Source organism: Mytilus edulis, chromosome 4 (assembly GCF_963676685.1).
Source record: "Mytilus edulis chromosome 4, xbMytEdul2.2, whole genome shotgun sequence".
In the NCBI taxonomy this organism is placed as follows: Eukaryota; Metazoa; Mollusca; class Bivalvia; order Mytilida; family Mytilidae; genus Mytilus; species Mytilus edulis.
The window spans coordinates 25,645,623-25,661,911 of record NC_092347.1 but is presented as its reverse complement, the minus strand read 5'-3'; the positions used below and the strand labels follow the sequence as shown (position 1 = coordinate 25,661,911).

General features: G+C 31.8%; 1 protein-coding gene across 1 annotated transcript; it reads left to right on the top strand.

Annotated features, from left to right (window-relative positions):
• Window positions 1-438: 438 nt before the first annotated feature.
• Window positions 439-16,289, top strand: LOC139519295 (uncharacterized). Its single transcript, XM_071311268.1, has 7 exons — window positions 439-539; window positions 2,989-3,109; window positions 9,623-10,230; window positions 11,117-11,236; window positions 12,871-13,146; window positions 14,133-14,309; window positions 15,457-16,289. The coding sequence occupies exons 1-7, from the start codon at window positions 497-499 to the stop codon at window positions 15,828-15,830; spliced, it is 1,719 nt and encodes a 572-aa protein (XP_071167369.1). The 5' UTR covers window positions 439-496; the 3' UTR covers window positions 15,831-16,289.

The window sequence follows — 16,289 nt, the reverse complement described above, 5'->3', positions numbered from 1 at the left end:
ATGCACTTTGCAATGTCAACATAAACCATGGTCCTTAATGGTATTACTCTGGTCAAATACTAGAAACATCAATATAAATATAATTTAATCTCTATATTCAATTAGCATTCGTACAATACAGCCTAGGAGCATGGTAGGTATATTTTATTTTTCAAGCTGGACCATTCTTATGTTTAAAATCATATTCCACAAAAAGAGAGATTACAATAATTATTTTGTTATTATGTAGGGTGTGCCTGGTAAATAATAATTTTCAATTGTGTAAGGCAGCTGGTGGTAAAAAAAATAAATCAAAATTCATCGTCAGTTCCACTGTGATACAATTGATTGGTTGCTTGATCGGTTGGTGTTTAACGCCTCTTTCAGAACTATATCGTGCTATTTCAGTAAGTTTTTATTTGTTGCCCGTTAGTACAACAAATACGTATCAATAAACCTGCTTTCTGTTTCTTTTCTATAAGATATATTTGAATTTCATTACCAGGTCTAGCGAACCATGAGGAGAACGTCACACCTCCTGATACTCATACATGCACTAGGTAAGTTTTACTATAAATCAGCGGTTAAAAACTGACAAAACCCAATTAACATAACTATCAAACTTGAATTAACGTTTGAAAATGCTTTATATTTTTTTTTTTATAAAAATGTTGTTTTTCTCAAATATATTCTCAAATTCGACACAACTGTTAGCTGTACATCATATTTAATTTCCGAGCCACGTTGTATGAAGGATATGTAACTCCGGTTAATTTTTTGAAATAAAGATGAACACTTTTCTTGTTTGCAAATTTTAACCTTAGGTATTTTTTGAGACAATAAATAGAACTAGAAGCTCCCAAGAGCCGTTTCGCTCACTTGTATCTTATGTTTTGGAAATCATGTAAAATGTGGTTAAAGTCATAATAGATACCCAAATAATGATTGAGGTCAAGTTTGGTTAAATTTGGTCCAGAACTTAAATAAAAAGTAGAAGAGTTTTGAAAAGAATTACCAATAAATTGCAGAAAATTACTTTAAAAGATAATAACTCAAATATAAGCCAAAAACTGCATTTTACACCAATGTTATATTTGTTGGGATAGCGGCCATCTTTGTTGGTGGGCAGGGCCATCAGATACTTTTTTTAAATGATATACCCTATGGATGATTTAGGCCAAGTTTGGTTTAACTTGGCCAAGTAATTTCAGGGCAGATAGATCTTCACCTGATGGACATTTGTAACCTGTCAGATTTGTTCTAAAGGCTTTAGTTTCATAGATATTAGCAAAAAATCTGCATTTTACCGCCATGTTCTTTTATGAGTCATGGCGATGAAATTGAACGATAATGTATGACGACCCAAGTTCATCTTAAGACATTGATGCAGGACTGAGTTATATTAACTGAACTTTTTGAGTATGTCCTGTGCCATTTGTTTATAGCTCTTCATATTCTTAAAAGGCTTTGAATTTTCCAATATTTTGGCCTCGAGCATCGCTAAAGAGATATTGCTTGTCGAAATACGATTTGTTATTGGCATGAAAATACGAATTTGATTTTAATAAAATTTGCGATACATTCTTTAATTTTTAAAATTATTTAGAATTAAAGAATGTCTCTCTCTCCCTCAAGCGAAGCTCTGATTCCTTGTCCAGCTTTGGTTATACTTTTTTGGTCCTTTTTTGTTTATAGCTCTTCATATTTTTTATAAGATGTGGATTTTCAACTATTTTGACCTCGAGCATTACATTATTATATATAAACCTAGATCAGCCAATTACTGACATTAATACAGATTTTTTACTAATTGACTTCAACCAACATTGCCAATGACATTAATACAGATTTTGACTAATTTCGTTCATCGAATGACATTTATATAGGTTTTTGAATAATCTACTTCATCGACTGACATTTCTACAGATTTTGACCTATTTATTTAGTTCATCGAATTACATTAATACAGATTTTGACTAATCTAATTCATGTTTTGACTAATTTCGTTCATCCAATGACATTAATACAAATTTTGACTAAATTAGTCATCCAATGACATTAATACAAATTTTGATTAATTTATTTCATTCAATGACAATGATACAGATTTTGACTAATTAAGTTCATCTAATGACATTAATACAGGTTTGAATAATTTTGTCCATCAAATGACATTTATACAGATTTAAACTAATTACGTTCATTGAATGTCATTAAATTTATACAGATTTTGACTTATTTTGTTTACTCAATGACACTAATAAAATTTACAGACCAACCTTTGTTATTCAATTTCGTTGATGCATGTTTTTCTTCTCTCACGAAAACAATACAATTGGTACCGTGCATGTTGTAAATATTTTATAAAATAACAACAGTATATACTTTATTACAAACCAATTTCATAATTAAATTGCTTGAAAACGATAGACGTACAAGTTTAATCATCAAATGACATCGACCAAGATTTATTGATAAACTTGCTTTAATGTCCAAATTATGAACGGTCGTAGTTGATATCTATACATACAGCAATTAATTTAAAAGTTTGAAATGAACAATCGATATATATTGTACATCGAAATCTTCTTTTTTTAAAAATGTTTTTAAGTATAACACATTGATACACTTAGCAAAACATGTATGACGAGAACCATTATAAATCTGATATGAGTAAACCTGAGAAATTTTAGTTGTCAACATCCTTTTAACTGACATCAGTCGAAGATGTAGTTATAATTGCCTATATGAAATTGTTTCGGACGAAACAAACAATTTCGGGGAAAATACGTATATTCGATATCACACTAATTTCCTTTCCTGCATATATCAGCTCCGCCATGTACATTTCGAAAAATGAACAGGTTTTTGAAAAAAGATAATTCAAGGTCAAACAATATTTTTTTAGGCAATAAAATTAATGTTCACTCAATATCTTTGTACTTCTATCTGCGATCGCCAATTTACGTATCGATCATCTTTATTTCTCATCATGTTTAACTTTTTTAGTGTTGGATGCCAAAAGTCACAGGGCCAACATTCTGAATGTATCGAGGGAACCACCCTCCCCAATTTCATTTTGGCCAATCAGCAACAATCTACACGATACGACTACCCAGTCTAATAGGAGGTATGTCTTTTGTTCTAATATACTTGGACAGTACACCTTTTGTTGCCGAATTGAAGGTGAGCTCGCATTTTATTATTGCAATCTTAAAAGTTTTATTGAATATTTCTTTTTTGTAATTTGCGTCTGTTCAATCCTCAATAAAAGGTTTTGGGTTGTTGGAGCAATGGTATTTGCTAATATTTTATTTGCTACGTGGCTGCAAAGTGGTATTCACGTTATATATTTACATCTTTGGTCAGTCAGTCGTCTGTCGGTAAAATCAACATGAACATTCTAACTCGAATATTCTCATGAAAGATTGATTGAAATTCATGCGGTGTTTTTCATGAAAATTTCATGATTGACTGATAAAAATAATATATCTGTGTACAAGTATTACCAAATTGAGAAAATAAGACAGAGGTAAACTTAAAACAAACAGATATTTTTTTAGTATATATTTGGCAACAAGATGTACGAGAACCATGACATTTATACGAGGAAAATTTAAGATATACCGAAGTTTTGTGTTTTTCTACTGATTCACGGTAGGTATAGTGTACGGCTAGGATCGTGGTGTTTCGAGTGATTCGGTCCGTTTTTATCGAGTGTAGTTCTGGCTCTTTCGAGTGATAAAACATGCGACAAGTTCAATTAACTGCTATTTTTTGTAATTATAATAGTTTTTTACATTACTACCCATCTTATATTGAATACTACACAAGTTTTGATCAACAAAGAAGCACACTTTCCTTGTATTTAACCAAATAATTCAGTGTTTGTTATTGTCCGGTTTTTTTCGAGAGCAACTGTGAAATCGTCCGGGTTTTTAAACAAATGATCCGGGTTGTTTTACAGAAATTTGAATAAGAAAAAAGGTATTATAGACTTTTAAAAATGACATTTTCTAGTATATAGCTGTAATAAAGTGAAGGACAATATCACATATTCCCAATTAATCATCAAAAACATATTACTTCGTGGATCAAAAGTAAGCTTTTTCAATTTAATGCAAATTTTCTGTTCGGAGAGCGTTTTACAACTACTTTCCAGTGTTTATAGTATAGGGAACTCATATTCATTTTAACTTCATTTCATGCTACTTTTGATTTTACAGTTAATAATATTTCTTGAGGTTAACCCCGGAGATTTAAAAAATGTGTAAGAAACCTAAAAGACAGCAGAGAAGAATCAGAAAAATGTAATGAAAGATATTCTACTAGAAGAGGGTTGCCCCCGACCCCAAAAAAATCCATGAATAAAAAATTAAAAAAAACCCACACACACTTAATCCACTCCATTTTAAAATAAAATTTGAATAAAATTTCATGTATAACTTTATTGATTATCTTTATTTCCTCCATATATATGAAGATTTTACAATTTATATTATAAGAACAGATAAGTAAATAAGGCCGTGAGTTTTCTCGTTTGAATTGTTTAACATTGTCATTTCGGGGTCTTTTATAGCTGATAATGCGGTATGGGCTTTGCTCAATGCTGAAAGCCGTACGGTTACCTATAGTTGTTAATTTCGGAGTCATTTTGGTCTCTTGTGGAGATTTGTCTCATTGGCAATCATACCACATCTTCTTTTTTTTTATAATTAAATACTTAAATAAATACCCAAAACTGTCAACATACAAAACTTTTAAAAATAATTTCTCTGCTGAAGCATACGCATACCTTAACCTACAACAGAAAGAACGGTCGATGTTGGCTCAATTCAGATGTAGAATTCTATCTCTAAGAATTGAAACAGGACTTTTTAGTGGCGAACCTGAGGACAGTAGAATATGTAAAATGTGTAGCAAAATTGAAATTTAAAATGAAATTCATTTCCTTATTAGCTGTGATTTATATAATGAACTCCGTAATGAACTTTACTCGAGCATACAAGTACAGGCAAAGAAACATTTTCATCACTATCACATTGTGAACAATTAATACAATTTCCAATTTATTTTCCAAGAAGAACAGCTAAATATATCTAACAAGCATTAGCAAAACGCAGACGATTTATATATCCAAATTGTCTATATGCATGTAACTTACATTAGATTGTTGACATCACGAATATATACTGTACATGCAATTTATAAAATGTGAGAAAAAGAATAACGATACTTGTTTATAAAACGCAAATGTTAATATTTGTGCCATGTGCATTGAAAATACTTAATTTGAACCTTTATTTTATCGTTTTAAACATAAATACACCAACAGATAACACTTTTAGCTATAAGAAATGTGTATAATCACTCGATAAAAAAAAAGACACACTCGAAAAAGCCCGGACATGAATAAATGAATTAAGTCTCAAAATAGCATTTTCAATGCAATAACAATATTTTTTGTAAAGTGTCTGTATATCTAAGCATATATAGATTCCATGTATGCATTTCCGTCGACAATTACCTTGGTATGTGTATAAGAATGGCTTTATTCTGGTTTTTTTTGGAAAAAAAAAGCATTGTAAGACTAAAGTTTTACGAAAAAAAAATGTTAGAATGATAATATATTTTTTTTTATCTCAAATACTAATATACCTTATATAACCTTGTATATTAATCTCAAGCTTTTATATCCCGTCTTGTCAGAAATGAACTCTGCCGTTTATTTACATTTTTTATCATATTCACTCGAAAAAAGTGGTCACACTCGAAAAAGCCCGAACAAATCACTCGAAAAACCACGATCCTAGCCGGACACTATACCTACTGTGTGATTGCTTTAATAAAAAGTGGTAATAGACAATATATATTTATATATATATATATATAGATATATATATATAAAGTGCCTAGAAAATCAACCTAACGATGTAAGGCTAGATTTGATTCGTAACTTCCTCCCCGGCGCCGGGGCTGGAACCTGTACTGTATTAAAAATAAGCTTTCGTTTCGGGAGTTGTCACCTTAAAGTTACCTTAAAGTTCTCTCTCTCTATATATATATATATATAGCCAATGGCAGTCAGCAGGGTTAAAGAACATCAGTTGTTCGACCTATTAGTCAAATGCGTTTTGTTTAAATATATACTTTTTCACTTTTTTGGTCTTTTGGAAAATGTTGTTTGTGCTGTTTTTAGACCCTTCTACAACGAAATTTGTTTTACATGCACACGTATAAAAATTGCGGTTTTTATCCAACGCAATCATAGGTTTGAACGTATTTTTCAATTTAGACTCGTGTCTAGCGGGACGGCTGCAGTGCAGGCGATTTGGTGTCACGATATCACAGTAGCATGAGTTCGAATCCTGGCGAGGGAAGAACAAAAAATTTGCGAAAGCAAATTTACAGATCTAACATTGTTGGGTTGATGTTTAGACGAGTTGTATATATATATATCAGTCTAAAGATTTGCACAACGGTACTGATATAAGATGTTATAATACGAAAATGTTGTTATTAAATCGTGTTGACAAATATTTCGGCTCAACAAATGGCCTTCTTCAAGTGTCACAAGTGTCATATTATATAACATCTTATATCAGTACCGTTGTGCAAATCTTTAGACTGATATAATTTTTTCCTTAACTGCATAGTACTGCCTATTTTAGACGATCCGGTACATAGTAAATTTGCTGGTTGGTCTTTTTTTTATAGACTTTTATATATATATATATATATATATACAACTCGTCTAAACATCAACCCAACAATGTTAGATCTGTAAATTTGCTTTCGCAAATGTTTGGTTCTTCCCTCGCCGGGATTCGAACCCATGCTACTGTGATATCGTGACACCAAATCGCCTGCACTGCAGCCGTCCCGCTAGACCACACGACCACCTGGGCTCTCAAAAAAAGAGCTTTCGGTGGGCATGTGTTACCTTTCCACGTCAGTTTTAATCTAGCGGCGTACTACAGTACATGATATATAAGGCATGAAGATGTTATTGTTACAGATCAGCTAAATTATCTATAGTAAAGGATCCTACAAATTAATGTAAGATACAGTCACAGAAAATAATTATATTCATAAGTACGTCTGAGTCAGCTGCAGTGCAGGCGATTTGGTGTCACGATATCACAGTAGCATGGGTTCGAATCCCGGCGAGGGAAGAACCAAAAATTTGCGAAAGCAAATTTACAGATCTAACATTGTTGGGTTGATGTTTAGACGAGTTGTATATACATTATGTACACAGACATGTATCACCATCATTGATGGCGATCCGATGGATACATCTGTTGTAGGGTTGTCACTGACTCAGACGTACTTATATATATATATATATATATAAACAGTTTATTTACAAACTGATCCACACCTAGATAGATTGAATGTTGATTGTTGCTATTTTTAGACACTATATATATATATATATAAGCAAATGTTATATATATGTTCCAGACCGTATGAGTATTTGGACCGTATGCGTACTTTTTTCAAAATACTCATATGGTCGGACCGTACGCGTACGGTCTGACTAATATTCAAAAAGATGGTCATATATATATAACATTTTGCAAGTAACTTGTCGCTGAAGTAATGTCAAATTGGGTTTAATAGTATTATTAAGTTTGAATGTGTTACAAACATGAACGTCTATTGTACATTTAATTAAGAAGACCATGGAAATTTAACATTGATTTAATTTTACTTCCATGAGTAGACAAAACAGATTTCAAAATGACTGACCATACAACCAATGTGTCAAACTTATTTATTTAATCAATGATAGATAATAAATGTTTACAATTGATTTATTCACGAAGTTGAGAAGTGCACGGCAAACAAAATTTATGTCAAATATAAACAAAAATATGATATCCCGTCTTTATCTAAACGATTAAAAAAAAAAATGGTATCATTTCTTTTGTTTATGCAATTAGATGTATTTTAATTAAAAAAAAGTAAAATAACAAAAATACCGAACTTTAAGGGAAACTTAAAACGGCAAATCAAAAGCTCAAACACATCTAACGAATGGAAAACAACTGTCATATTCCTGACTTGGTACAGGCATTCTTTGGATTACACTTGGTTATATATCTAACTAGACCTATCACTTGAATGACTGTTTTTTCTTCATTGCTTAAATTGTGCCATTTAAAGTTTCTTTTGTTTCCTATATATTGTACTTTCAAAAAAGGGTATTTGTAGTTCTTTATGTCAGAGTAAAGCAAAATGTATAATTTGATGGCCATACAATTTTTTAAAAGTAATTTCCTTCATACTCCGTAAATTCATTTTGTATTCTAAGTATATCCGGGAATAGTTTTACAGTAAAATCAAATCCTACATTTATTTTACTGAAATATGGAATCCTGATCTAATTGAACATATATCCTTCTTCCCCGAGGGTATCACCAGCCTTGTAGTCAGCACTTCGGTGTTGACATGAATATCAATTATATGGTCATTTTTATAAATTAAATGTTTGCAAAAGTATGAATTATTCTAAACAATGAGGATTTTTTTTATCCCAGGCATATTTGGCCTTAGACGTATTTGGCACACGTTTTGGAAATTTTCGGTACTCAATGCTCTTCAACTTTATACTTGTTTGATTTTCAAACTATTTTGATCTGATCGTCACTGATGAGTCTTATGTAGACGAAAAACGCGTATGGCGTATCAAATTATAAGCCTGGTACATTTGATATCTATTTACATCCCTGAGTCGATGCCACTGCTGGGGGATGTTTCGTCCCCGAGGGTGTCACCAGCCCAGTAGTCAGTATTTCGGTGTTGACAAGAATATCAAATATATTATCATTTTTAAAAATTTACTACTTACAAAAGTAAAAATTATTCGAAATACTAGGATTTTCTTATCCCGGGTAAAGATTACCTTAGCCGTATTGGACACAGCTTTTTAAAATTTTGGGTCCTCAATGCTATTCAACTTTATACTTGTTTGGCTTTCAAACTATTTTGATCTGAGCATCACTGATGAGTCTAATGTAGACGAACGCGCGTCTGGCGTATCAAATTATAAGCATGGTACCTTTGATAACTATTACACTATTGAGTCGATGCCACTGCTGGTGGTTATTTCGTCCCAAAGGGTATGATCAGCCCAGTAGTCAGCACTTCGCTGTTGACATATTGTCATTTCTATGAATGAACTGTTTGCAAAAGCATAAATAATTCTTGTGCATCAAATTATAAGCCTAGTAGTACCTTTGATAACTAATTAGGACAACATTTTAGGATACATTATTACTGTACATTAGCTCAAAATATGAAATCTTCATGGACTCTTGTACAATGATATGTGTTACAATCATTAAATAATGCAATAATACAACAGACCACAAATTAGGGTAGTGCAAGTCTCTGCAGCTTTGCTATTAAGACTATTAATGTATACTAATTTGTTTTAGGTAAAAGCATTAAAAAAAGCTTTTAATTTTATAACAATTTAACATTTTACAAATACCCAAAACATTGCAAAATGTATAACTACTTTGCGTGGGAAGGATACATAATTAGATTCACATCACAGCAGATATAAAATTAACCTTTTCAAAGAAGACTAATTTTCAAATGTTACATATACACTTTCTAAATATATTCACAGGTATGCTGTATTGAATGGACCATCTATTCGAGTTCCTGGTGTTTACAGTTCTCCTGATTTTGGTTATGTGGAAGTAAATAGCGGGAACTCCATTACTATCCAAAACATAGACGGTAACATGGATGGTGATGACGCAATGACGTGGGTATTTTATGTTCGTATGACGTCACCTCAGACAGCAACTCTTTTGCAATACACAGGTTCCGCAGCTTTACCTGGTTTTACCTTCGGTATTAATGGAAACGAATTATTTGTCTCATTTTTAGACACAAATAATGCGCCACATTCCTTTACTAGTGAGCTATCCATACCGGTAGATGGAAGTTGGGTATTCATCGGTTTTACGTTCAACAAACTATGGACAAATGATGATCACATTGATCTAATTTACTTTCATAATGGCAAACCTAAGACCTCTACCTTTGGCCTCGGAACTAACTCAGTTTCTGTGGATGCACATGGCGATATCATTATCGGAAAAGCTTTGGACAATAAACAGCCATTTACAGGGGACATAACTTGTATACAATTCTACGACACTTCTTTGATGGGTGGAACATTAGAGGATTCGATTGAATTGTGCGACCCAACTTTAAACACTCTACAAGGTAGAATAACCATTTAAATTCAGGCAAACACCATAATAAAACAAACAAAAATCTAGGATACAGAACAGTCATACTAAGAGCCCTCAAACAATAAACACATAATAAATGTTAAAAACCGCAACCTTGAATTAATCTATCAGACTTTGAGAATTTATCCCAAAATTGTTAACGAAGGTCATCCTTAACAAAAACCAAAATTATGTTTCAAGTAAAGTTATGTTTTGTCTTTCGAATACACTTTAATTCGATTTTGATAGTGAAGTTGTTAGAAGCTAAATTTAACAAAAACGTGTAATATTTTCAGTTTTGTATCAAAATGCCTTCAATAGTAACATGTATTGCTGAATAACCGTTTGATCTTATAGAAATATTCAAGTACATGAAATAGACATAATAATATTAAATGCCAGTATGAATTGAAGACTTTTAGATTTTAATGCTTGTAATGGAATAGCTACAGAGGTAACTGTTATTTAAACATTCCACAAGTGATTAACAATTAAGCCTATAACCAACATTTGAAGGACATTCTATAAATCTTTACTTTTCTTTTTTCCTGTAACGGTATTGCAAAAGGCAGTTGCGATTTTTTTTTTCGTTTCAATTGTTTCACATTTTGTCATGCTGTGGTATTTTATAGCTGAAAACCAGAGTAGAAAAAAAACTCAACTTGAAAGTGTCTGTATAACCTTAGACTACTAGAACACATAGTAGTCTCGGGTATAACAGAAGACAAATGAACAACTACAAATGATACCAAATATGATAAATATCAATAAAATATTAAACAAAGCTCACAGTTACCATAATTTGAAATCAATTTGTTCCCTTCTTAATTTTTTAATGACTTTTCAGAAACATAATTAAATGTCAGTTTTCGTTACAGGCGACTATACGCTGACCGGACAGAGCGGAGGGGGCGGAGGGGGCGGAGGGAACGGAGGGGGCGGACAGACTACAATACAAGGAGTGATGCTCACTAAAGATTCTTCCTTATCTAATGGTGGTAAAGTATTTATTTTTAATAACAGCAAAAATCTTTAATACTGCTTACAATAGTTATAAAAGATACCAGACTCATAATTTTATACGCCAGACGCGTTTCGTCTACAGAGACTCACCAATGACGCTCAGATCAAAATAGTCAGAAAGCCAAACAAGTACAAAGTTGAAGAGCATTGATGACCCAAAATTTCCGAAAGTTGTGCCAGATACAGCTAAGGACTTCTATGATTGGGGAAAAAATCCTTCGTATTTCGAATAATTCATACTTTTGCAATTGGTAACTTTATAAAAAAAAAAGACGACATAATTGATTCACAGCAACTGTAAAATCACTTATCATAGGAATGATACTAATGTTGTGTATCAAGTCTAAAGATTTGAAAGAGCACATACATTCAAATTGTCTAAATCTATTTAAATAAGTACTACAATTTGACCTCTCTTCTCTACAAAGTTACTCGTTATTTTAAATCACTAGAATTACTAAAGCTTTTTTTTCTCTCATAAAAACGAACTAGTTCAAAAATACAAATACCATGTTTCAAGAATAAACAAATCCTAACTAACACTGGCATATTCTTTCCGATTGTTCCATATTTTGCCCATAATGTAGACCTCTTACAAATGATTCCAAAGAAAAAACAATAGAAAAGAAAGCTAGCACTAGACTTTGAAATATATTCTGCTATATAGATATTGTCTTTCACAGTTAACAGTTTGGTGATATTGTTGATCGCTCATCCCGTTATATTGAAATACACTATTTCATAAATACAGCCATTTTATAATTGGCAACATTCTACCAGCATCTGTACAATAGTATTAATAATAATAGGCAATTCTCAGCCACTTCAATGTTTTTTTATTACAACTAGCATGAATATTATACATCATTGGGCTTTTATATTTGTGGGTTTTAACATGCCTTATGATGAAGGTAAATCTAGAAAAGCGCATCGCATTTATCACCTTAATGATGTGATAAAGTATCATTTTATTTGTCTTTGAAGATTATTACTTTCAGCGTTTAGATTATTTTGTAATATCCATTTGACTTGACTCGGTACTTAACATCCCCTCATTGTGTTACTATAGTTAATTTTTTGTATTCTTGCCTTTCGTATTGCTAATGTGCTTTGTCTATATGCTTTTTTGTTTTTACATGTTGACTTATATCTTTGGTTTTATAGTAATTAAGATTATTACACAAGGTTGACTGCTGTTTCCCTATTTTTGACATTTTGCCTGCTATATTTGTTTTGTTTACACATCCATGTCAATATAATGGAATTTTATGCGACTGTCATACAAGTGAGGGGTTTAGCTAGCTAAAAACCCCGGTTTAAGAAAATACCTGTACCAAATCAAACATATGACATTTGTTAGGAGGGAATACCAAAGAAGATTCATTAATCTAACATCATTAAACATAAACTGATATCTAATCAAATTAATATTACTGCATGGTGTTATAATCTGAACTACTATAAAACAAACACATACGCCGACTAATAAAAAAACCAAGTGACATATACAGACAAAGCACACTAGCAATAGGAAAGACAAGGATACAAATATTTACTATGCATTTTACATTTGTAGTTGTATGATATATCGTATATGTTAATTTACTAGGATCGACGTGTGATTCGATATGTGAAATTTTTAATTGGAATCCCTGGAGCGATTGTACAGCTTCGTGTGCAGGAGGGACTCGTACACGACATCGTACTTTTTGTTGTCCCACCGGAACTGATGGTCTCACATGTTTAGGGGTAAACTGTAAAGGTGTCATAACTATTAGCCAGATCTACGAGCAGGAGACATGTAATGAATTCTGTTATAATGGCGGAAGTTATAGTAATACCTGTCAATGTACTGCAGGATGGACTGGACAATGCTGCGATACTCGTAAGAAAAAAAAAAAAGTAGTTTTGTATTCTGGTTTCATGCTGTATCTCTGTCATACAAAAGAACAAATCCTCTTGACACTCACTATTGAAACATTTTTTCATCTGATTTTAACATGTATAAAATATTCGAACTTTTTAATGATATTATGTTATTTTATGTGACAGTACTACTTGTCTAGATTGTTCACAGAATATGATAACAAGTTACAAAGTAGTGTTGCTTTAATGTTTTTACACAGCATATTTCTGGTAACATATATTCAAACGTTTCTGTGTTTTATACATATTTGGCTATGTTATGTTTATGAGTGAGTAATTCTGATGTATAAATTGTTGACACGGTTGCTAGAGACACGTCTTACAGTTTGTTCTGGTAGCCTAGACAGCAGCGACGTCGTTTTTTTAGCGTACAATATTTCATCGTATTACAGTTCTTTTTGTGTTGTAAAGACCAATGTGTTTAAACTATCGTTCGTTCGTAATTTTTCATGATTTTAACAATAACCATTACATTTGTAATGAATTCGTCTGCTCTTGGAATTCAAAAATGTATTCTAACTAGTATAATGTGTCCAAACTTTACAATTTAAAACTAAGAAAACAAAGACAAACGAAAATTGATTGTACTGCTCTAAAGTATGTGAACAAACAATAACATGTCTCTCTAACGATCTTATAAAAAGCTGCATTGTGACCCGTATACTCATGAAGGCAAATCCAGATAAGCGCTTCGGACGGAAAGTTTGATTTCTTCAGTATAATAGAATGATATGATTTCATTAGCATATGTTGAACTTACATAATTGATATACCGAGAATAACTTATAGTTATCAAAAGAAGCATTATGTTTCAATTTTGTTTAATCAAATTTCCTTCTTTTCAAAATTTTAACTGATACTGTTTTGGATGTTAATTTATTATCTAAAACAAATATTATTTTTACAGGTTTTTTATTACTTACTTCTTTCCTTAATATTTATTAGTTATAGTATGTGGTAATCCAGATATACCAAACAATTCCCGCCTAGTAGTGCAGGATTATTATTATTCCAACCTGTCAGCCGTCGTTTGTGACGTAGGATACGCAGTGTCATCGGGTGATGCAATTAGACTATGTAACAGCTCAGGGTTATGGAACGGAACAAAGGCAGTATGTTCACGTAGGTGTCTTCTAAATTGTTTAAAATAGATGCTAAGGATGTACTTAGGTGAGGTTTTGGAATTCGTGTCAAATGTTCGGACTCCTTGGTGTTTTTCCATACAATAAAAGATAAAATATTTTGCCCCATAATACCCATTTATTTTTTCATACAAGACTTAATAGCTCATGAAAGGTCATTTTCAAAAAATTTAGAAGATTTTTGATTTTCTTTCTTTTGTTTTGAGACCCATATAATACCAATGCAAATATAAGATAAAAGTCCGAGTCAGCCTTTTCCCACCGTATTTTTAAATCTCAAATATCTCGAAAAGGAGGTTCATGACCTATCAATATTTTAAGCTTATTTTTTTATCCTTAACGAATGATCTAACAGTTTATAGTATAAATTTTAGATTGTCGATTTACTAATTTTCACATAACCTCACCTAAGTACATCCTTAAGAATAGAGTATGATTAAAAACATGTTCAATAATCCAACAGATCTTTAATTTAAAACAATGCCTCATAATTCAACCACATGAATTAAAATAATTGGAAAAGTTACAAAAAGTAGAGAGACAGGCAATACATGTATTAAGATTTTAAACCAGGTTTAATCCCCATTTTCTTTATAAGAGAATGCCTTTACCAAGTCAGGAATATGATAAATGTTTACCTTTCGTTTTATGTGTTTCAGCTTTTGATTTTAAACTGCCATTTGACTACGGATTTCCCGTTCTGAATATTCCCCAGAGTTCGATATTTTTGTTATTTTACTTTTACATGAATAATACACATTGGAAAGGGCAATATGTTTTAGAACAATGTCCTACAGTGCATGGTAATGAATCGACAGACTCCACAAAGAACGACCAGGAAAAGCCGCTCCTTCCGAATTGATAGCATCGTTTGTTCATGACTTACTACCTTATTTAATAAAATGATTGGGTGATTAAAATAATGCAAATATGGATATAATGTAGAAATTATAAAGAAGACATATAAATAGTTATCAAAGGTATCAGGATTAAAAAGAGTTTCTTAACATAGAAGGCAATACGTCTTTAATGTTAGAAATGGAAATATATCCAAACGAAATGAAAAGGGTTTTAAGAAGAAAGAAATATCTTAATGGCATGAATGATTTTCTCTTTCTTTATTACAGTTGCTGACTGGAAGTATGATCCAAATGGTGGTCATGGCAATTTTTCCCATTTACTTGTAGACAAATCAACCTTATCCAAACAACGTAGAATGTTATTTAGTGTTTATGAAAGACACACGAGTAAAATGGCTTTAGGTGCAACCGGTATAACTATCATGAGTATATTGTGTTTCTACCTTATATGTATGGACTGTTTATCCCTTTTGAGGGTATATAACCGGGGAGTACATAGCGGGATAAAGAAAAACATCTTGCAACCAAATAAAGATTATGATGGTCTATCGAAGAATCTTATTCAAGCAACGACTCAAGAGAAGCTATTCCACAAGAGACTCAACTTTAAACCAACCCTACGTTTAAAAAGAAAATTTTGACAGATTATTGTTTTGCAGAGGTTTTTATAAACGTTTTTTCGTTGGCTATTTAAGGATGTACTTAGGTGATATACGGTAAAATTAAATAAATACTGACACTTTAAGCTGGAAGAGTATAAGTTAAGGATCAAGATAAGCTAAAAATATTTAAAGGCTATATAGCTCCTTTCTGAGATATTTGGTTTATAAAATATGGCGGGAAAAGGCTGACTCGAACTTTTACCTTATATTTGCATTGGTATTATTTGGGTATCAAATTAAAAGAAAGAAAATCAAGAATCTGCTTAAATTTTGTCAAATGACCTTTTATCAGCTATTAAGTCTTTATGTTTAAAGATAAATAGGTGTTATGGGTTAAATATTTTACCTTGTTTCGTATTGAAAACACCAAGGAGTCCGAACATTTGGCACTTATCTAAAACCTCACCTAAGTAAATCCTTAAAGTAATGATTTGTAAT